Here is a 22346-nt window from a genome sequence, read left to right as displayed (position 1 = left end):
ATAAGACCCATAAATAAAAAATAATAGATTCAAGTCACATGTTCACATTTTTAATGTTATATTGGTTTTGATTATCTTAATTTTTAATTATTCTTTTTGTAGTTAAAATTAAAATTTAAAAATCATTAAAGTGGAGGATATTTAATAAAGTGGTGACTTGTGAAAACTTATCTCTTAAGTGAACTTCAATATATAAAAATATATATGAAAAAGGATTAAATAACTTTAAGAATAACTTTTATTTTAATTCACTTAATAATTTATTATATATATTGAATTTCAACGATTTAATTGTTAAATTATTTTTTAAAATATATAGATAAAGTTTATAAAATTTTAAAAATCATATGATATCTTGTTAATTTATTTTTATGATTATTTGTCGATTTGAATTAACGAAACGAAATATCAAATAATTTTTAAATTTTTTAAAAAATTTATAAAATTGATCTATGTATTAATTTTTTTTAATATTATTGAAGTTTAATATACACCATGAGTTATTTATTTAGATAACTTAAGCAAGAGTTATTTTTGGAGTTTCACATAATTTAAAAATTATTTAATAGTTCATCACATTGTTTTATTTTAATGTATAATATTATATTTAAAATATGTGATAAATATTTATTTTTAAATAATACATTTAAAAATATTTAAATTATATAAAATTTGATATATATGATCTTGAATATAATACCACATAATTTAAAGATTTAATTGATTAAATTTATATTATACAAAATTTTATTGAATATATAAAATTTTATGTAAAATTTTAGACTTATTCTTAGTGTTAAAATTTTGTATAAATTTTAGACTTTTACTTAATATTATATATATATATATATATATATATATATATATATATATATATATATATATATATATTACAACTAAACTGGTGTTAGACTTTCAAATATTATAAAAAAACTAATTAGAAAATAAAACACTGCTAAATATCCAAATAAATTCTCTAACAAAAATTAATTAGAACAAAATGAATAAATATTTTTTGTTTTTGCTATGACATTTTTAAAAAAAATAGAATATGCACAAAAAAGGAGGAATGAAAAGAACTTGGAGGAGGAAGATATAGAGCGGCGCAAAAAGTGAGGAGTATATAAAGTAGCAGAATTATTTATTTACTACAGCAGCAATTAAAAAAGTGTGCGAATGCTATGAGAAAAACGAAACCTCAATTACGAATTGTGAGGTAGGAAGGCATTAGGCATAGGCATAGGCATAGGCATGGCTACTCAATCCTCTCTTCCTCCCATTTCCACAGGTTTCACTTTCTTCTCTCTTTTCTTTTCTTTACGCCTCATACTTCAACATTTCCGCTGATCTGCGAATCATTACTCTCCACTCTGCACTATTTGGAATCTATTCTTCCTACTTCTCATTTCGATAATCAATGATCCAATAATTAAATTACAAAACCTGATTTCGCTATGTTTTATTTTCTCTTTTTTACAAGGAAATGAACTACATAGCTTCCTAACAAATGTTTAACCTATATAATTAAGCTATGCTCTGGTTCAATTTTCAGAAGTTGTGATTTATGTGTCAAAAATACTACTAATACCGTCTTTTATTAATATATATATATATGTGTGTGTATAGCAAAAAGTCAGTTTCCTTCATCGTGTTTATTTATTTTACTGTGTTATTGAATGCTTCCATGATTGATGTTTCAGGCAGATAAATCATCGGTTATACTATTTTGAGTGTTGATTAAATTGATTCATTGGATCTCCTTTTCAAGGTGTAGGTGGGGAAATTGCGCAAGAAAATGATCAGAAAAATGCTGGAGAAGAGCTTGTTAAACAGAGTTCAGACACGTCGGTGTTTGTGAACTCTGAACCCATGCGCGAGGAGCAAATCCAGAATGCTGTGAAATTTCTATCGCATCCCAAAGTTAGAGGTTCTCCTGTCATCCACAGGCGTTCGTTTCTGGAGAAGAAGGGGCTTACCAAGGAGGAGATAGATGAAGCATTTCATCGCGTGCCTGTAAGCTTCTTGTTTGATGTGTTACTCAAATTTATAGATAGCTTTGTTCATGTAGGAATACAACCAGTGAATTGATTATCGCTGTCTTGTTTGTTCATCTGTTGTAATGTTCACCTTTGCTTCGAATCACAGGATGAACCTCCAAGTGTGCAAACAGCTGGTGTAAATCAAGGTGAAGTGTCTAATGTTGAAATTGCATATTGGTCATCTGTGTTTTTCCCCTTTTCACCTTTGGACTGAGTTTCAACTGCTAGTTTTTTTTACCCATTTATTTATCCTATTCAAATAGAACTGGATTTCCTCTTTCAGTTATAATAACTCATGGTTCACTGTAATACTCACAGATGGACAATTGAAGCCATCATCAAACATTCAGCAGCAAGGCCAATCACAGGCTTTGCAGCCGACTGTACCTGCTTCTACAGGTGTGACTACTTCGTTGGGAACCTTATCACGCCGCAGTTTTCGTTGGACTCATGCGCTTTTTGCAGTTGGAATTGTAGTTGCTTCAGGTGCTGGAACATTTATTCTAATAAAGGTATTTACCACTAACCTTTCTGTATGATGCTCTCTAAATTGATATATCTTAGGATGGTGAGTATATAGCTTGATTTGACATATCTATCTTTTGGTAAGCATAATTAATTTCTTGCTCTATATATTAGTTTTATCACTGGTTTGAGCCTCACTGAACTTTGGAAGTATGTTCCATGTTTTAGAAATCTGTTCTCCCTTGGTTAAAATCGTGGATACGCAATGTTGCCCTAGAAGAGGAAAATGACCAATTAAAGAGAATATGCTCAAAACCATCGTTGGCAGAAGAAACTGCACAGGCTGCAAAAGTAGCTGCAGTTGCAGCTGCAGATATTGCAAAAGCAAGCCAAGAACTACTGACTTCAAAAAATGAAGGTGGATGATAAATTTCAATTTGCAAGATGTAAAATATCTTATTTGTGTTAATACTCCTCATTGTCGTTGACATCTTTTGTTGCTGAATAATGGCTTTTTTTTGCTGCATCTGGTTTGCAGAGAAGAGATATTTCGTTGAAGTTTTGAGCCTTTTGGATAAGCAAGTGCAGGAAATGAAGTTGATGACTAATGCAATAAGAAGATTGGAAGGTAACTATAAATCTCTGTTTAATTTATTGGGCTAAGATGAACAGTTCCAATGCTATGAATATTTTCCAGAAGGTTTGGTTTATGGTTTGGCAATGGCACTTGTATATTTGTTAAGAATGCTCTTGATTGTCATTAGTGAACCTGTACCTTTATAGCCCTCTCTAGAATGCAACAAGGCACTGATGTAGCATGGTCAACAAGAGCTTTGACAAATAATATGTGCATTTTGATTATTATAACAGAATTTCATTCTGTGACTGTGCCAGGAAGCTCACTTTTACATCTGCATTCTACTTTCTTACAATCTTTAGAGGCTTCCTGAAAAATTAGTGGCTTTGCATGTCAGAAATTCTAGCATATTTTGGCAGAAGATTTTTTGTAGTACTCATTTTTATTTTTATTTTTTATATTCTTACTAAATATCATCTGTTTCCAAATTATGGATGGAAAATAGCTTCTGGTGGATTCTCTGTCTCAAAGCAAGAAGATCGCCTAGCCACTCAAACAAGTTCAAAGGTCAGATTATATATGTATTAAGGAATATTTTCAGCTTCTCTAATGAAATTTTGGCACACCTCTAATCCCCATTTGATTTGTCCAAAATATGTTTTACTTTTGACAACTGTAATTTTTTGAAATAGATACAACAACTTATCATGAATGGGAAGTCAGACTATGAGTCCCGAACAGGTTTTTATACATTAATTTAATCTCAATCAATTAAATTACTGTAACTTCTGAATTATTACCTATGATTAGAATGTTATTTGCAGTGAGATCTTCATCCCCTCCTGTATCTGCTGAACCATCTAGTGCTCCCCATCCAAAATCATATATGGAGGTAAATCTTTGTCTTGCTGTTCATATACCCCCCTTTAGGCACAATGCAATATTTGAGGGCTTGTTATATCCTGTCGAGCCAATAAAGATTTCTGTTCTACAAATCATAAGATGACATTTATGAACCATTAAATACATTGGGTTCTTGCTAATATAATTTTTTTAATTAAGGTAAATTCTCTTTGATTTCTGCTTCTACAACTTCCCAAATCAACAAGCTAAATATATGCAATTATTGAGATTTTTAACTAACATCATATTGCAATTTCCAGTTTATTATTTTGTTCCTTTGTTTGTTGGTACGAAATACAACATATTTAATTTACTTTATCCACGTTACATGTTGATTAAACCTGTGTTTTAGAAAAGGTTCAACATGACATTCTCTATTTTGTTGATTTTAATTGAGGTCATACGATCCTCTGTGTGAATTATTTCCTTCCATTATTTTTCTGCAGATAATGGCCATGATCCAAAGAGGGGAGAAGCCTTCTAACATTAGAGTAAACCTATATGCCTTTCAATCTTGATAATTCTAGTTGCATGCCTAAAATCATACATATCATTTGTGTTCCATTGATATAATTAATAAAATATTGATTGAAGTAAAATTTACTAGTAAAATGTGAGACATGAATGTTTACTAGTGTAATAAAATATTGATTGTAACGTGCAAATAAGATTACTCTTCTCTGTTAGGTTTACCAATTTTTATGTGGTCATTACTTCTATGACACAGTATTTTAATGCAGGAAATTGATGATTCACCCCCAAACCCTTACCAGCAACCATCAAATCCTCGCTTAGCACCTAGAGCCAAGGTATATTTCTAAGATCTTACATTGCATTTCCTAAGTGCTTTTTTTATTTTTATTTTTATTTGTATTTATTTTTGAATAGTTGACTGAGTCAAACAACATCATGTGATCCATGTAGTCGACTCATCTAGTGTGATAACACTTTTCCCACTTTGTTGCTGTTGCGCTAGTCTGAAAATTTTCAACTTTATTTTGGTTCACTTATGAAGTGTTTCTGTATATTAACTCATTCACAAAATTATTATTTCTAGATCTTCACATTCTGATTACTGACCATCTGTGTGAACTGTGAACATACATGACTTACCTTTGGACCATCAAGGTAAAGATAGTTGATCTAGGCATAAGTTTCATTCCTAGTTAATGTTTTGCTAATATCATCAGCATATTGAATTGCAGAACCAGGTAACTGATTATATGGCAATTTAACAATTATTCTCTGCTTTGAAAACGTAAAAAACTGAGTCATTTGAACATTACATGGGCTAAACGGATGTTATCATATTTTTTATATAAGATATATAATATGAATTTACATTGAGGTATCTTCTGATTAATTAGTAATATTAAAATCGGATGTGTGTGTGTGCGAAAAGGTAATTTATGCATAATGGGTGTTAACATTCCTTTCCGGTAGTATTATTCCATATGAATCTGATTATTTGCTACATCTCATGACCACTAGCCTTGGGAGGTTAGTCAGGCTCAAAACACCTCAACCCAAGTCCTTCAGTATCAAGTAAATGGAAAGCTTCAAGATGGTGGTGACAATCAAGTACCCTGGTGGCAAATAAAAAACGCCAGAATCAAAGAGATTGATAACGAAACCGAGTATAGTGGAGCACCTGCTGCATCCAGTCAACCACCAGTCCAACGAGCGTGGGTTCCCCCTCAACCTCCTCCCATAGCAATGCCAGAAGCAGCAGAAGCGATCAGACGCCCAAAGACGGTAGTCCAAAAGGAAGTGACGTCGGCTGATCAGTCGGAAGCTCATCCTTCAGACATCAATGATGGACCCAAATCTGAAGATTCAATAGCCTTCAGCAACGACAACTCACTTGTCAGCTCTGGTGAGATCCAAAATCATGAAGTCAGTTACGAAGAGAAATGAAGGTAGTTCTTTGTACTTGATCATCTCCATTCATCCTAACAATACATGAAGTATGAGTTCGAAATAGAAATTGAATCGGTCTCAAGTTCAGGAATAGCTTGATTTAGTTCAAGTTGTTCAGCTCTTATTTCTTAGTTATGGATTCTGTTATATGAGGATTGAATCCTACGTACGCCAAAGCATGCAGTGTCGAAATGTTAATAGTCAGTGGTTACTGTGTTTCCTTCATAAACTATTGTTTTACTTTATAGGTGCAACACCACTCGATTTTATTTTATTTTATTTTTATAAATTTCTATACAAATACTTATAAGAGTGAAAACAAAAAAGTAAAGTGAATTGAACTTTTTTCATGGTAAAATTAACTTGTACGTTTAACTTTTATAGAAGTTGGTTTTCATTCAACTTTATTTCTTCTATAAGCCTAATGTTTTCTATTAGGCTCTTAAAAATTTATTATGGGTCTAATATTTCCATTACTCTCAAATTTAGATACTCAATTTGTGGAATTTTTTTTATATGTAGAAGACACTTTTTAACAATTGCCTTCTTAAGGTTTGGCTTTTGATATTTTATTTAAAATATATTTCATCTACCCTCGTACTCAACTCTCATTGTTCGTGTTGATTATTGTTAGAGTATCTGTAATGAGGATTGCTTATAAGCAACTTCCCGTGCCACATCACTGCTACATCAGCTCTGGCCCACTTTACGGGTTGCTTAAATTTTAGCAGAGTTGCTTCATCAGCTCTGGTCCACTTTATGAGTTGCTTAAATTTTAGCAGAGTTGCTTGTAGAAGCAATTGCTAAAATTTAAACAACCTATAAAGTGGGTCAGAGCTGATTTGGCAGTGATGTGGCACAGGGAATTGCTTATAAACAACCCCCATTGGAGATGCTCTTAAGAATGTTGGCCATTTCAATTGTTAATCCCAATGACATTGAGAAATCTTATGGTGGGGCTAAATCATTTGGCTGTGAATCTTGGCAAAAGGATGGTTTCAATAGGTAATGCTGCTTGCATGAAGGGTTAAAGGGAGTTGGGCAATTTTTTATTTGTATTAGGAAGTTATTTAAAAGACTTGAATATGAATAATTTCTTATTATGAATATGAATGAGTACAATAAAATAAATAGGCATAAAATATAATCAACCCTAAAGTTTAGGGATTTAGATAAAACTGACTAAGGATGACTTAGGAGAAGATAAACTAGTATATCTAAACAGAATTATCTTAACACTCCCCTCAAGCTGGAGCATATATATCATATGCATCTAGCTTGTTATATATATGTTATCCTAGCACCTCGTAAAGATTTAGTAAAGATATCTGCAAGTTGATCCTTGGAGCAAACTGAGGAGGTCTTGATGATACCGGAGAGAATCTTTTCTCTGATGAAATGGCAGTCAACCTCTATATGTTTTGTTCTCTCATGAAAAACTGGATTAGAGGAGAGGTATAAAGCTGACTGGTTATCACAAACTAGTTCCATATGACCAACCTTGCAAAATTGCAACTCTTGAATTAAGAATTTTAGCCACAAGAGCTCACATGTGGTGTGAGTCATAACACGATATTCTGCTTCTGTACTTGATCGTGCAACAACACTTTGCTTTTTACTCTTCCATGAGACAAGATTATCACCCATGAAGACACAATAGCCTGATGTTGACCGCCTATCACTTGCATCACCTGCCCAATCTGCATCTGAATATCCAACAATGTTTGTATGTCCTCTATCATTGTAAACAAGTCCTTTTCCTGGTGATCTTTTGATGTATCTAAGGATTCGAACAACTGCAAGCCAATGACTCTCACAGGGAGAGTTAAGAAATTGACTTACAACACTGACAGGAAAGGATATATCAGGTCTGGTCATGGTGAGATAATTCAATTTTCTCACTAATCTCCGATATCTCCCTGGGTCAGAATAAGGCTCCCCCTGATTAGTCATAAGATTCACATTAGGATCCATGGGAGTGTCAACTAGCTTACAATCTGTAAGTCCGGTCTCTTCTAGAATATCAAGGGCATATTTTCTCTAAGAAATAGCAATACCGGACTTTGACTGAGCGACCTCAATCCCGAGAAAATAACGTAGGGGACCTAAATCCTTAGTGTTAAAGTGTTCAAATAAGTGTTGCTTCAGAGCCTTGATGCCCTCCTGATCATCACCTGTAATAACAATATCATCTACATAAACAACAAGATAGATAAATCTATGTGTCGATGAGTGTTTAAAGAAGACAGAGTGGTCTGTCTCGCAGCGGATCATTCCAAATTCTTGTATAACTTTGCTAAACCGACCAAACCAAGCACGAGGTGATTGTTTGAGGCCATACAAGGACTTTTGCAATTTACATACAAGACCAGACCCTCCTTGAGCAACAAACCCAGGAGGTTGATCCATATAAATCTCCTCCTCCAAATCACCATGTAAGAAGGCATTTTTGATGTCTAATTGAAACAAAGGCCAATGTCTCATAGCAGCCATAGCTAAGAAGAGACGAACTGAGGCCATCTTCGCAACTGGAGAGAAGGTGTCGCTGTAATCTAAACCATATACTTGCGTGTATCCCTTAGCCACAAGAGGAGCTTTCAATCTATCCACCTGTCCATCAGGGCCCACTTTAACATTAAATACCCACCGACATCCAACAACAGATTTTTCAGGCGGAGATGGGTCAAGTACCCAAGTGTGGTTGGAGTCTAAAACTGTCATCTCATCAATCATTGCTTGTCGCCATCCTGGATGGGTTAAGGCCAACTGTACTGTCTTGGGAATGGTAATAGAGGAAATAGCAGAGACAAAAGCATAATAGGTAGGAGACAAACGATGATATGAAAGAAAGTTAAAAATAGGATGATGATTACAAGTAGAACGACTACCTTTACGAAGAGCAATGGGCAAGTCAACTGAGGTAGGTGGGGCCGGAGTAGGTGAGGAGACTGAAGCAGGAGTAGAATCACATGGCTCAATTGAAGAATCATTGGAGGAACAACAGTATGTGATCGACGCTCATAGGTTATCCCAAATCGGTGTAGAGGATGATCAGACCCTGCTAGTGCGGGAGGATCTAGTGCCTCTAAAGTAGCAGGTGTGGTAGGAGGCACACTATGATCAAAATGAGGAATAGGCAATACCTGAGAGAGGAGATCTGAGTCAACCGGAGAGACATCTGTGGCAATAAAATATGGTGTATCTTCAAAGAAAGTGACATCTGCACTGGTGTAAAATCGATGCGTAGCAGGAGAGTAACAACGGTACCCCTTTTGGACACGGGAGTATCCTAAGAACACACATTTGATGGCCTGAGCAGACAATTTAGCACTTCCTGAGAAAAGATCATGGACAAAACAAGTACAGCCAAAGACACGAGGATGAACAGAATAAAAGGGATCCAATGGGTATAATAGGGAATGAGGTACTTGATCATTCAAGACAGACGATGGCATTCGATTTATTAAATACCCTGCAGTGAGGACAGTATCGCCCCACAACTTTGGGGGTGCATTGGCATTCAATAAAAGAGTACGAGCAGTGTCCACAATATGTCTATGTTTTCGCTCAGCTACACCATTTTGTTGAGGACACCAACCGTGAGAGATGAGGTACCATTTTCTTTAATTTATTCAAGCTTGGATGACCCAAGCGACGATGAATTAAACCAGGAGACTCAATAGATGCACATATGGTAGAGGTAGAAGGCTGAAGGTAGTAGAAACCATGTGATTCAGATCCGGCTCCAATCGTCTGTCCTGTACTCCGGTCCTGTATCAAGAAAGAATCAGAAGTGAAGGTTATGACACAGTTTAGTGACCGAGTCAACTTACTTATAGAAATCAAATTAAAGGGACATCTAGGAACTAGTAAAACAGATTTTAATGGTAGTGATCGGAGAGGTGATATTTGGCCAATACCAGTGGCTTGAACTTTTGACCCATCTGCAAGAGTGATATGGTGTGGAGTTTTAGGTGATGATAGGCTAGGGAAAAGGGAGACATTACCAGTTAGGTGATCAGAAGCACCAGAGTCCAAAACCCAAGGTCCAATAGAAGTAGAATGAGAGAGACAAACTGTAGAATTACCAGTATGACCAACAGTGATGGAAGAGGAGGCCTGTTTAGTTGCCTTCAATTGAAGATACTCTTGGTAATCATCGGTAGATAATGTGATTGGATGATTGTCCTCCGGTTCAATCTTGAGCTCTGGAGCTAAAGTTGGAGATTGAACCACGTTAGCTGTCTTGCTCGGAAAGCCATGCAAGGAATAACACCTGTCTCGTGTATGTCCATCTCTCTGACAGTAGGTACAATGGAGGTTTCCTCTACCCCCTTTACCACGACCACGACCTCGACCACGCCCTCGACTTCCACGGTCAGCTGTACCAGAGATAAAAGCAGAGGACTCAGATTCTGTGTGAGGATCTGCCTCTGGTGAAGGGACCCGAATCAGTCGATCTATGACTTCTTCTACTGTAGGAATGACAGGATTTGTCAAGATTTGATCTCGAACAGATCTGTAATCTTTGTGGAGTCCTTGAAGGATAAACACCATAAACATATTATCAAGTTTGTTTAATATTTGTTGAAGATCATCACTAACCAACATTAGCTTGAGCTCATCAATAGTGGATTGAGCACGATTCAAATACGTTGGCAAATCATTATCAACCATACGAAGAGTTGCCAGACTATGAACAGACTCATATATTCTTTGGATATCATTGGCATAGACATTTCGAGCCTTCTTCCAAATATCATAGCATGTCTTGTACGGACGAAAATGCACCATTAATTTAGGCTCAATGGACTGCCACAATAGAGATACAAGTTGATAATCTGCTCGTTGCCATTCATCTCTCACCTCTTTATCAATTTCGGATGCCCTTTTAGTAAGATGATCATAGAGACCCTGACCTAAAAACCACATTTCAACCGTAGTGGACCAATCCAAATAATTTTTACCATTAAGCTTTTCAGATGTAATAGTAGGTGATCCAGAAAAGGCAAAGGAGACCAACCCCCTTTTGGAAGATTCAATTTTTGGATTCTCCTTAGGAATCTCTGCCATGAAGAGAAAAAGAAGAAAAACAGCAAACAATCAGTCACGAAACTCCGAGGTAGCACCCAATCAACCACAAAACTCCGAGGTAGCAACCAAACCACCACGGAACCCCGAGACAACAACCAAACAGCCACGGAACTCCGAGACAGCAACCAAACAACCACGGAACTTCGAGGCAGCAACCAAACGACCATGAAACTCCGAGGCCGCAACCAAACGACCACCAACAGACCACCTAGAATGTGACCCACAACCTGAAAAGGGTCAAAACGGGAAGAGGGAGGGCCGGCGAGTCCAACGGAGTGACCCGTGTCGCAAACGGAGGCTGGGAGGGCGGCGCGTGAAGTCCACGCGCCGGCGAGCTTCTTCAACAATAACCGCGCGTGAGACGGCGGCACGCGACGGGGAGGCCGATCGGCGACCTCTGAGTGTGCAGGCGATGTCAACTTCGGCAACCGCGGACAAAACTCAAAAACCCTAGAAACCCTAGATGTTGGCTGCTGGATTAGGGTTCCTGGACCAGAGTGCTCTGATACCAACTTGAATATGAATAATTTCTTATTATGAATCTGAATGAGTACAATAAAATAAATAGGCATAAAATATAATCAATCCCTAAAGTTTAGGGATTTAAATAAAACTGACTAAGGATGACTTAGGAGAAGATAAACTAGTATATCTAAACTGAATTATATTAACAAAAAGATTTTAGTAAAATATAATAATTAGTATTTTCGTAGTATTAAACATTGATATGATACATTGATAAACAAAGATACAATTAAAAAATAAAATTAATACATTAAATTTTTGAAAGGTTAAATTAATTATTTAATTTTTAACCTTGACACTGATTTGCAGATTAATTTTATATGAAAGTCTTGATTCTTGGTCTTTACTATGCTTTTTTTTTTTATATTCATAGGAATCAAATTCAAAGGAGTTTATAAACATCGTTCAATTAAATGAGCTAGGTTCCCTTGAGCTAGGTTCCCTTAATTATGCTATGAAACAAGGTTAAATAACCGATATATCGCTGCCATGGCGTCATAATTGCCATAAGCAATTTATGAATGAAAGCCCGTTAGGGCGGCGCCATAGGCCGTAGCCTTATGCCATAGGTTCATGATATATATACCTCCTTTTTTCTATAAGTACACTTCTTTTTAAAAAAATAATGAAAATTTTAAAATATTCTTAATTTTTTGTTTTAAATTTTTTAATTTTATATCCACAATATTTAATTTAGTATTTTTTTCTCACACATCTTTCCTCCTTTTTTCAATTTTTATATGTACCTCCTTATTTTTCCTTCACCCCACTTATTTTCGTAACATGTGAAAATTAAAAGAGAAAAAAAAAGTGTATGAATAAGAAGAAGAAAGTAGCAAATTGAAAGTTAAAAATGTAAAATTAAATTTTTTTTAAAAAAATGATAATATTTTATAATTTTTTTTAAAAAAGGAGGTGTACTTATAAAAAAAGGGAGGTGTATATATCATGAGCCTATGCCATATTCTACCATCCCATTAACAACCTTGATATGAAATAAAGCCCAATCTATAAAAGTAACACCTATTTCTACCTAACATTTATTACTGATTTTATAAAACAAGAATTTGAAGGTTAATTAATAAAGAGAAATGAAATATAGCTTGAAATCAACAAAGAAAAGCTAATTATCCACATATATAATTTTTATATTGTACGAAGAGGCACTTCTAAACTAATGGTATGTTTAGATAAATTTTTGTAGAAGTATTTATAGGAAAATAAAAATGGTATATTTAGATAAACTTTTGTAGAAGTATTTATAGGAAAAAGATTAAAATAATTTTCTCCATACGAGCAGAGGATGAGAAAAAGTTTTGCAAAATAATTATTATAAAGATTAGTAAAATTATCACACATTACAATATATAATTATATGACAATCTATTTTTACATTGTTAGTACAGTTTAATTAAATACCTTTTGTAATTCGAATACTATGTCTCAAATATTTTGATTCCATCATTATTTTATAAAGTTTAAATATATTTTTTTAATGTTCATGAGTAAGTTTTGGTTTTTATTTCTAAAAAAAATGTTTTTCATTTCTCTATAATTTAGAATTACTTCTTCGATCTAAAAAAAAATTGGAATTTTTGTTTTCAGTCTCTACAATTAGGTAATTTTTATTATTTATTACTTAATTGTTTATCATAAAGTTAAGTAATTATCTCAAGTGACATTCATAGTTGTTTGTAACATCATGTTAACGTGTAACACTTCTAAACAAATTTATAGATCCTTTGTGATGATGCTAGCATGTGACACCTAACTATTTGGAATTACTATTTTTATTCCCTATTTATGTGATTTTAGTAAATTAGCGATGTGTTTATCATAAGATTGACCAATAATTTCAAATGTGATTTTAGTAAATTAGCGATGTGTTTATCATAAGATTGACCAATAATTTCAAATGTTACTTATGATTGTCTGTGATGCTAAATTAGCATGTGATATATCTATTTTTTTTAAATCCTTAAAATCACGAATTATTTATCTACCTTAAAATGAATGTTATAAACTAAAATTGTTGATTTTAGATTTTAGAAAGATGAAGTTTAAAAAAAAATATTTTATAAGATAAAAATTAAATTTACTTATTTTAATTGAATTACCACTAGTGATTCCAAAATTTAGAAAAATGAAAGACATATTTTTACACAAATCAAAACTAAAGCTCACTCATTTTATTAGGAATAAAAATATGTTTTTCATTTAAGAATATACTTTTAATTTATTTATTTTGAGAAAGTGACTCAAATGTCATTTTTCATGAAAGAAAAGATTTTAATCAGAATACACTATCATCCAATTAAGCATTGTCATATAATTAAAACATTTTAAAAGTTACATTTAAAATTATTTCTATTTGGTTGATATGTAAAAAAAAAAATTGCCTCCTTCTACTTGAATTAGATATGATCATTATAAACAACAAAATTTTCTTTTAAGTATAGCAAAATTTATTTTATTTATTTTTGTAACCACAACAATTAGGACATTTGGTTTCCTCTATAGACTCCGGTGTATCCCAGTAAATTTCGGCTCTTTAGTATTAGAGTTAATTACCTATACATTACCACTGTAAAGTTTTTTTACACTGACAATCAATTATATCCTTTAATTGTACCATGTCACTGTTAAAAATAATTGTATTTACAGTGACATGACACAATTAAAGAATATAATTAGTTACCCGTATAAAAAAAACTTTACACTAATAATATATAGATGATTAACTTTTAGTATTAATTCTCGATCTACAACTTGGTCTCTTAAAACACTTCGTCATCTACAAGCATAGTAAAATTAATCTAAAAATAAAAGTGAACAAGTTTTAAAATTATAATATTGAAATATAAGTATTAAATTTATAAATAATAAAATGGGTAGCGCAAGGAAATTGTAAAGCACTAAACTAATTATTAGATGGAACATTATATGGAAATAAGTCGTCATACGAGAAAGTCACCATCACTCATATTCACTCACGAAATTTGGGGTCAGCACCACCCTTTTAATTTTTTTATTTGGTATAAAGTATTTATAGTTTCTTTCATGTATTATTATTATTATTATTTTAAAATAATCTTATTTAACATTAACACATTAAATATGAACACGTCTCTTAATATGATATAGAAAATGTTCTCTCAATCACGTTTTTCTCGTCTATAATAATCGACTCTAAAATGTTTCAATTTTGTTTTAACCAACTACATGTTAGTAATGTCCTCTTTAAATTGAAAGCAACTAAATACGTATGCTATATATATATATATTAAAAAAATAATCTAATATGATATGGTATCAATGATAGATTTTAAGCATATAGTTAAAGATTAGATCATCAATATTAGTTCATGCCTATCAGAGTATTTGATGAAAGAAATTAATCAAATCATGAAATGAAGAAATAGTCCCGGCTTTTTGACTTGGAGATACTTGAGTTTACCAGAAAATATTCTTTTTAAAAAGAAGCTTTTAATTAGAATTTTGTTAATTTTAAAATAAATATATACATGTAGATTCAAATACGCTCCTTATAACTGATATCGGTGATGGTTTGGATTAGAAAGTTCTCTAACTTGCCTTCAACTTTTTGGATTTATAATAACTTGCATATTGGCTTCTAAGAAGTTCACACTTAGTGGAAGAAACCTTTTGTCGAAAAAAGAGGAGAGAAATTAAAGAAGAGAGAATCATAGAATTGGTATGGTGCAGCAGATGATATATACGTTTAATTCCGCCAGTGATTGAGATAGTTTTTAAAAGTAGAGAATATAAGAAAGGCATGAACCTTGTCTGCCACTTTAATAGAAGAAAGAGAGCACATACAAATATATACCTAAAACACTCACAAGTGGGTGCGCACAAGTGAACATGCCTACCAATCTATTTCACAAAGAATATCTTCCCACTCAACTCAATATATTGCTACTAATTGCTACTATCCTAACGTTTACCACCCAAATGCTATATTGTAGCAACATTTTAGACAAACTGAAAATAACTATACCTTTAAAGGCTTGGATAACATTCTTATCTCTTCCAATGCTATATATTTTCCGATTAGGAATGATAACTTTGGGGAAAACATATATGATTTCCTTTTATTCTTTCCAATGGTTAACTTTTATATTTTCATGTGCAGGCACCTCTAGAGTTCTAAGGGAATGGAAAAGAGATAAGTTTATTAGGACATATTCTCATCATTTTGCATGATGCTTGCTTTATATGTACATGTGAATGTTAGTAAATGATCAATTGGTCTAATTGATAAGAAATTAACTCATATCTCAAAAGGTAATATTTGATTCCCGTTATTGATGTGAGAACTTTATTGATAGATAATATGTAAATACTTTTGTAAGCTTTTTTATAAAGTTTTGAAATTTGTCTAGACCTTCATGAGCTTTGAGATTCAACTCACTTAAACATTTATATGTATAGAAAAAAATAAATAATAGTCTACTCAAGTCCATACCTATGAAGGATGTTAGTTTTTTAGTTGGATTGAATATATTAGTAGAATAAACAAATATTCATAAAATTATTTACTATCAATAAAGATAATTGGAGTCATTATATTTTACATGACTGCTATATATTTATATATATTGTAGTCGCACAATGTTATTTTAAAATTGGAGGTTTATTGGTAATAATTAAATGTGAATTTTGATTTTAAGTACTTGTACTATAAACACTCTTGTCCAATATACATGTTAAGGAGATTTGGTTAATCTTTCTCATATATCCAAATCAATCAAAAACACATTTAGTCTATTTAAATATAAGTTAAAAGTATTTTTAAGAGTTTTTTTTATATTAAAAATAAAGAGTTATTTCCAATAAAAAAAATTCTCAAAAAATACTTTTAGATTTGTCTACAGACAGGTTCGTAACGTTGTAATTGTAAAAGTATTAATTATTGGGAAAAATCTAAGTCCCACATCGACTAGAGATTAGGCAATTGAATAGTATATAAGTGGAAAGCAACCCTCACCTTACAATAGGGGTGAGCAACGGGTGGGTTTGGTCGGGTTCGGGTGAAAAATGTCCAACCCGTTGTAAACCGACTTTGAAAAAATGTGACCCATATCCGACCGACTGAGCTTTCGATTTGAGGCGGTTCGGGTTGAAACGGATTCGGATTTAAGCGGGTGGGTATAATCGGGTTTGAATTTTTTTGTAGACCAATTTATCTTAACGAAGATGAAACTTAAAACGATAAAAAATATTTTTAAAATAGTGTATAAAAATAGAATGAAGGTGACAATAGATGGTGTAAATAGATTCGTAGTTGAAACATTTACAAACTAAGGAAGCAAAAATAAAAGATAACAAAATTCATAGTTGTTACATGAAAAAGAAATATAAAGTTAGATTACAAAACCATAAGAAATCACAGTCACACAAAATGTACTCAAAATGGAGATAAGAAGATGGAAAAGAAAGACAAAGAAAGAAGCAAAAAGATAACTCTAAAAATGGACTAGTGTGTTGAGAAGTTGAATGAGGAAGGAGAAGACAAAATAAATATCTAAGTTATGAGAAAAAGGAAAAAAATAAGTTACAAATTCATGGCTATATTATACTTGAAATAAAGACTTTTAAATTTGGACCATTGTTGTTTAGTTATACAAAAGTAATAAAAATTTAAACTTATCTCATTTTCGGTTGGGTTCGGTTTTTAGCGGATTTAAAAATTCAAAACCGAACCCGCCCAATATAACCCGTATAAAATCAAAATTTTAACCCGATTTACCCATAAGACCCGCCCGAACCCACCCAAAAACAATATTTTTTTTCGGGTTTTTCGGGTTCGGTTCGGGTGTCGGTTTAATGCTCACCCCTACCTTACAAGCTGGTTTTGTAGGGTTGAGTTAGGCTTAATCCACTATTCTAAGATGATATCAGAGCTATTTATATCCACTTTAAATGGGCCACCCACCATTAATGCATGTGCCATAGGCATGAGGGGTGTATTGGGAAAAAACCCAAGTCCCGCCTATCCTAGATCATTAAAAAGGGTCACCCACCATTTATCCACGTACCAAGCCACTACAAGAAAAATGTAAATTTCTGACGGATTTATATTTTCGTCAGAAATTTTCTGTCGGAAATTTCTGACAGAAATATAAATCCGTCAGAAATTTCCGACAGAAACTTTCCGATGAAAAATTTCGTCGGAAATTTCTGACGGAAAAATAAATCCGTCGGAAATTTCTGCCGGAAAATTTCCGACAGAACATTCTGTCAGAAATTTCCGACGGAATTTTCTGTCAGAAATCTTATTTTTAATTATTATTTTTAATTTCTTTTTTTAATTTCTTATTTTTAATTTATTATTTTTAATTTCTTATATATATTTTAGTATTAAAATTTTTATATATCTTTTAAAGGTATAAATATATATTATAATTATTTATTACAAGTTTTTTATATCTACGATTAGTATTAAAGATGAAAATAAATTAGGTTATACTATATTTTATTATAATTTACTTGGTTTGAACCTAACTTTCTTTAAAAATATATATTTTAAGTGTGACTTATTTATCTATCATAGATAATTTTTAAATATTTGGGTAGAACTACAATCATATAGACTTATTTTATAATAATTTAACACTATTAAAAATATAAAAATCTATATGTTAAATTTATAAAAATAAAGTTTAATTTATTTATGATATAAATATGTTTTTAATATCTAATATATATTTTTAGATGATAATTTATTTTAAAATATATCTTATAATAATAATTCTAAATGGAATATAAATCTTATGATTTTTCTTATTTTGATTTTTTTAATCAATGTATACAATTTTACTATTTTGATTTTTTCAATCAACGTATACAATAAATAAAAAATACAAAAGAAAAACATACATGCTACAAATTTTATTTTATCAAAAAATTATTTGTTTTAATATATTACATTATATATGTGAATATTAAGACATATATATATATATATACATATATATATATATATATTATAATTAAACTTTTTTTAAAAATTAATTCATTATTAAGAAATTTTTTTTATCACATGAGAATTAATTTCTTTCAAAAATTTGATTTAAGATAACTTACAAAATAACTCTTGGTAAAGTTATTCCGCTCAATAACTCATGGTGTGTTGAATTTCATCGATCCAATTAATTGTTAAATTAAAAGTTATTAAATTTTACTAATAATTAATATAAAAAATTAATAAGTTTTGGAATAAATTATTTACTAATTAACAATATAATTGAAATATTAATTATTTTAAATTATTTAACTAAAATCTTATTGACAATTTACTATATGATCTTAATATTTTTGTATAACTAATATCTGGTTTTAAATTTGATATGAAAATATTATATATAATTAGATAAGATTTTAAGTTAGTATTTTATTAATAGTTGATAATTAGAAAAAAAAAGGATAAATACATTTTTTAAATTTTATATGTTTGATTTAAGGTAAATAAATATATTAAATTAATTAATAATTTATTTAAAATATTAAAATTTAATTTATAAGTATGTAATAAATAAATATTTATAATTTTATAAATTATATTATCATTATAAATTATAAAATTAAATAATTTAAATTATAATTTTAAATAAAAATAAGTAGATGTTAATTATAAAAGTAAGTACATATAAATAAAGAATAATTAAATATATTATTATTATTATTATTATTATTATTCGTAATATAAAATTATTATATATTATTATTATAGTACAAATATGAGATTGTATATTTGAGGATGACTTAAATGAATTAATTTGTACAAGTTATACTGACAACATACATAGACATTTCAGTAGCTTACTCATCAGAACTTCACAGTTAAGTGTGCTTGACCTAGAGTAGTACTAGGATGGGTGACCTTCTGGGAAGTCTCCCAGAAATTGCACAAGTAAGGATAAAACACGCTAAATAGTGAAATATTGTGAAATAGAACCCTTGAGAGGCCAAATATGAGAGTTGTTACATTAATAAATTTATTAAAATTAAAAAAAATTATAATTTTCAACGAATTTTTCCGTCAGAAATTTTGACAGCAATTTCTGACGGATTTTTCCGTCAGAAAATTTGACAGCAATTTCCGAAAATTCCGTCGAAAAAATTATTTTCGACGGATTTTTTTTTCCGACGCCACTTTTTTTGACAGATTGAAATCCGTCAGAAATCCGTCAGAAAAAGCAAAATCTGTCGGAAATTTACCTATTTTCGTCGAAAATTTCCGTCGAAAATCAACGTTTTTCTTGTAGTGAGCCTGATAGTGCTGGACGTGAGGGGGTGTATTGAGAAAAACCCAAGTCCCACATCGACTAGAGATTAGGCAATTGAATAGTATATAAGTGGAAAGCAACCTTCACCTTACAAGCCGGTTTTGTAGGGTTGAGTTAGGCTTAATCCACTATTCTAACATGGTATCAGAGCCATTTAGATCCACTTTAAAAATGGGCCACTCACCATTGATGCATGCCTCATAGGTGTGAGGGGGTGTATTGGGAAAAACTCAAGTCCCGCCAATCCTAGATCATTAAAAAGGGCCACCCACCATTTATCCACGTACCAAGTCTGATAGTGCTGGACGTGAGGGGGTGTATTGGAAAAAACTCAAGTCCCACATCGACTAGAGATTAGGCAATTGAATAGTATATAAGTGGAAAGCAACCCTCACCTTACAAGCTAGTTTTGTAGGGTTGAGTTAGGCTTAATCCACTATTCTAACATTAATAATAACTGGTTTGTTGCCAAATCGATAAGAGAGGGAAGGTTACTTCTGGTTCCTACTAGCGTAAGTGATTAAAATGTTAGTAACTCCAAATTATATATAATAACTTGTTAGATTTATTTGTATATTTGGTTTAGACATTTGTATTAGAGTTTGTAAACATTTTGGATATTTGCGCTAATATATGTGTGTGTTTCATCTTTGAATACTAAATTATATATGTTTGACGAATTAAATAAAGTTTAAAAGTTTTCTACATAAATTGTGATTTTTTTTATGTAATATTATATGGAATCATATCTAGTTGTTGTTTACACCGCTGTATGTTGGTGCTCAATTCTAGCAAGGCAGAACCGAAAAGCCGGAAAATTATTATAAAAAAAAATTGTGTCAACAATTAACATAAAAATATAAGTAAAAATCAATCTTTTTGAATTCTAAGAATTTGGTGGATTTGCTGCATGATGAGATTCCCTCTTTACATGGTTGTGGAAATGAATTGCTGGGGATTCAAAGATTTGCATGTCTTTAAGGAGGTTGTGTCATGTCTGAGGAGGATCTTGAGGTTCTACAGGCTGCTTTGCTTAGTTAATTAGATAACTTGTTATATATAGTAGCAGATTCTTTGGGAGCGTCTTACCCAATAATTTACGTCATTTTTTTTTATGTCTTTACCAAAAAGTAAAACTAATTTTTTGCAGGATGAAATAACAAATAGCTAAAAAAGAAATTATATTTAGCAATTAAACAAAGGTTTAATATATACAACAACAGATACATGAACTTTTTATTTTAAAAAAAGAAAGATGCATGAACTTTTTGAGAAAGTTCAATTCAACCCCTAAACCTAAAAAAATTAATAACCAAGTCGTGATATTTTACAAATTTTATAATTGATTCTCTAGAATTAATTTATAGCGACTTGGAAATTACCACAAGATTAACAATCTGTAGTAATTTTACTAATAGAGACCAATTACAAAATGTATGGGTAGGGGCGTTCGGCCACCTCTGGTCGGCCGCCGAATGGCAGTACTTGGTGGCCGAACGGCAATCGGCCACCAGGACGGAACTATCATTACTCATTGCTCTTAACCCGTGATTAGGGGTTAATCAGATGATTAAGGTGTATTACCTGATACGGTAAATACGTTGCAGGGCCCATGGGGTCCAGGGCCCATAAATGTCAGTATAAATAGCTCAGGTCAAAAGGTAACGTCACTGTTCATTAATTATCCTAGATATCTGTGTTTGTCCTGACTTGAGCGTTGGAGTGCCTTTTGCAGGTACCAACCCCTCTATTCACATCGGATTGGAGCACTCGTTCGGCCTTCAGACTACGAGAAGATCATTGGTGTACCCCCTTTGTAGGTACATTTGGCGCCCACCGTGGGGCTGAACGAAGGCAATTGGAAGTTTAACCAAGTGTAATGGCGATAACTAGGAGAACAAACACTCAGGACCATCAAAATGAGGAACATGTTGAGGTTGTTGATGAAACAGATCTTTCCGAAACGGTTCGATTGTTGAAACAGGAAATGGAGTTGATGAAACAGCAGCGAGAGAGAGATGCAAGAGAGCTTTCGGCCTTAAGAGCCGAAAACGAGGTGTTGAAAAGTCAAGACACTTCCTGGAAACCTACTCATGTCACCAACACACAAACTCAGGGATCGTATCAATCCCATGCAGTCCACACCTCAGCTCCACATGCCTCGGCAGTGGCACCTGGAAAACCCCTCTCGGCCTTACCCACCGTCGGCCGTCCTGCAGACTTGACAACTATTGGATCGCACCGACACCCCTTCACTCCTACTATCATGCAACTTCCGTTGATGGATAACTGGAAATCCTTGTCTATTGATAAATATGATGGTACCACTGATCCTGACGAACATCTTGATGTTTTCTTGACATAGGTGACATTGAGCACAACTGACGATGCTGCCTTATGTCGGATTTTTCCCACGTCACTTAAAGGAAGGGCATTGAGTTGGTTTACTCGGCTCCCTCCCAATTCCATCGATTCCTTCAGCACTTTGTCATCTCAGTTCACCATTCAATT

The 22346-nt window shown here is 32.3% G+C and overlaps 2 protein-coding genes and 1 pseudogene across 4 annotated transcripts; 1 reads left to right on the top strand and 2 right to left on the bottom strand.

Annotated features, from left to right (window-relative positions):
* Positions 1-1136: 1136 nt before the first annotated feature.
* Positions 1137-6133, top strand: LOC109811096 (peroxisomal membrane protein PEX14). 3 transcript variants are annotated; one of them, XM_083076662.1, is made up of 12 exons: positions 1137-1288; positions 1775-2013; positions 2146-2185; positions 2358-2551; positions 2733-2922; positions 3043-3132; positions 3587-3648; positions 3774-3822; positions 3906-3973; positions 4431-4475; positions 4725-4793; positions 5476-6133. In XM_083076662.1, the coding sequence occupies exons 1-12, from the start codon at positions 1252-1254 to the stop codon at positions 5899-5901; spliced, it is 1509 nt and encodes a 502-aa protein (XP_082932788.1). In that variant the 5' UTR covers positions 1137-1251; the 3' UTR covers positions 5902-6133. The 3 variants fall into 3 exon arrangements, with proteins under 3 accessions (XP_082932788.1, XP_082932789.1, XP_082932787.1); XM_083076661.1 differs by having other exon boundaries at positions 1139-1288; positions 1769-2013; XM_083076663.1 differs by lacking the exon at positions 4431-4475 and having other exon boundaries at positions 1138-1288; positions 1769-2013.
* Positions 6134-7185: 1052 nt separating this feature from the next.
* On the bottom strand, positions 7186-7878 carry LOC145958533 (secreted RxLR effector protein 161 pseudogene; annotated as a pseudogene).
* A 66-nt stretch (positions 7879-7944) lies between these two features.
* Positions 7945-21449, bottom strand: LOC109791182 (uncharacterized). The gene is made up of 6 exons (XM_083076033.1): positions 21420-21449; positions 11081-11540; positions 9772-10970; positions 9573-9675; positions 8793-9238; positions 7945-8679 (listed from the first exon to the last, which is right to left on the bottom strand). The coding sequence occupies exons 1-6, from the start codon at positions 21447-21449 to the stop codon at positions 7945-7947; spliced, it is 2973 nt and encodes a 990-aa protein (XP_082932159.1).
* Positions 21450-22346: the final 897 nt, after the last annotated feature.

This window comes from Cajanus cajan, chromosome 6 (assembly GCF_000230855.2).
Source record: "Cajanus cajan strain Asha chromosome 6, NIPB_CcT2T_4, whole genome shotgun sequence".
Classification (NCBI taxonomy): Eukaryota; Viridiplantae; Streptophyta; class Magnoliopsida; order Fabales; family Fabaceae; genus Cajanus; species Cajanus cajan.
The sequence above is the reverse complement of the archived record's forward strand: the minus strand, read 5'-3'. Positions and strand labels throughout refer to the sequence as shown.

Coding starts and splice junctions, on each gene's coding strand:
- LOC109811096 (XM_083076661.1), top strand. CDS start 1,252: ATGGCTACTCAATCCTCTCTTCCTCCCATTTCCACAG. Junction 1,289..1,768: donor TCTTCCTCCCATTTCCACAG/GTTTCACTTTCT, acceptor CTCCTTTTCAAG/GTGTAGGTGGGGAAATTGCG. Junction 2,014..2,145: donor AAGCATTTCATCGCGTGCCT/GTAAGCTTCTTG, acceptor TTCGAATCACAG/GATGAACCTCCAAGTGTGCA.
- LOC109791182 (XM_083076033.1), bottom strand. CDS start 21,449: ATGGGCCCTGCAACGTATTTACCGTATCAG. Junction 11,541..21,419: donor CAACGTATTTACCGTATCAG/GTAATACACCTT, acceptor GTACTCATTCAG/ATTCATAATAAGAAATTATT. Junction 10,971..11,080: donor TGTTTGGTTGTTGTCTCGGG/GTTCCGTGGTGG, acceptor TCTTCATGGCAG/AGATTCCTAAGGAGAATCCA.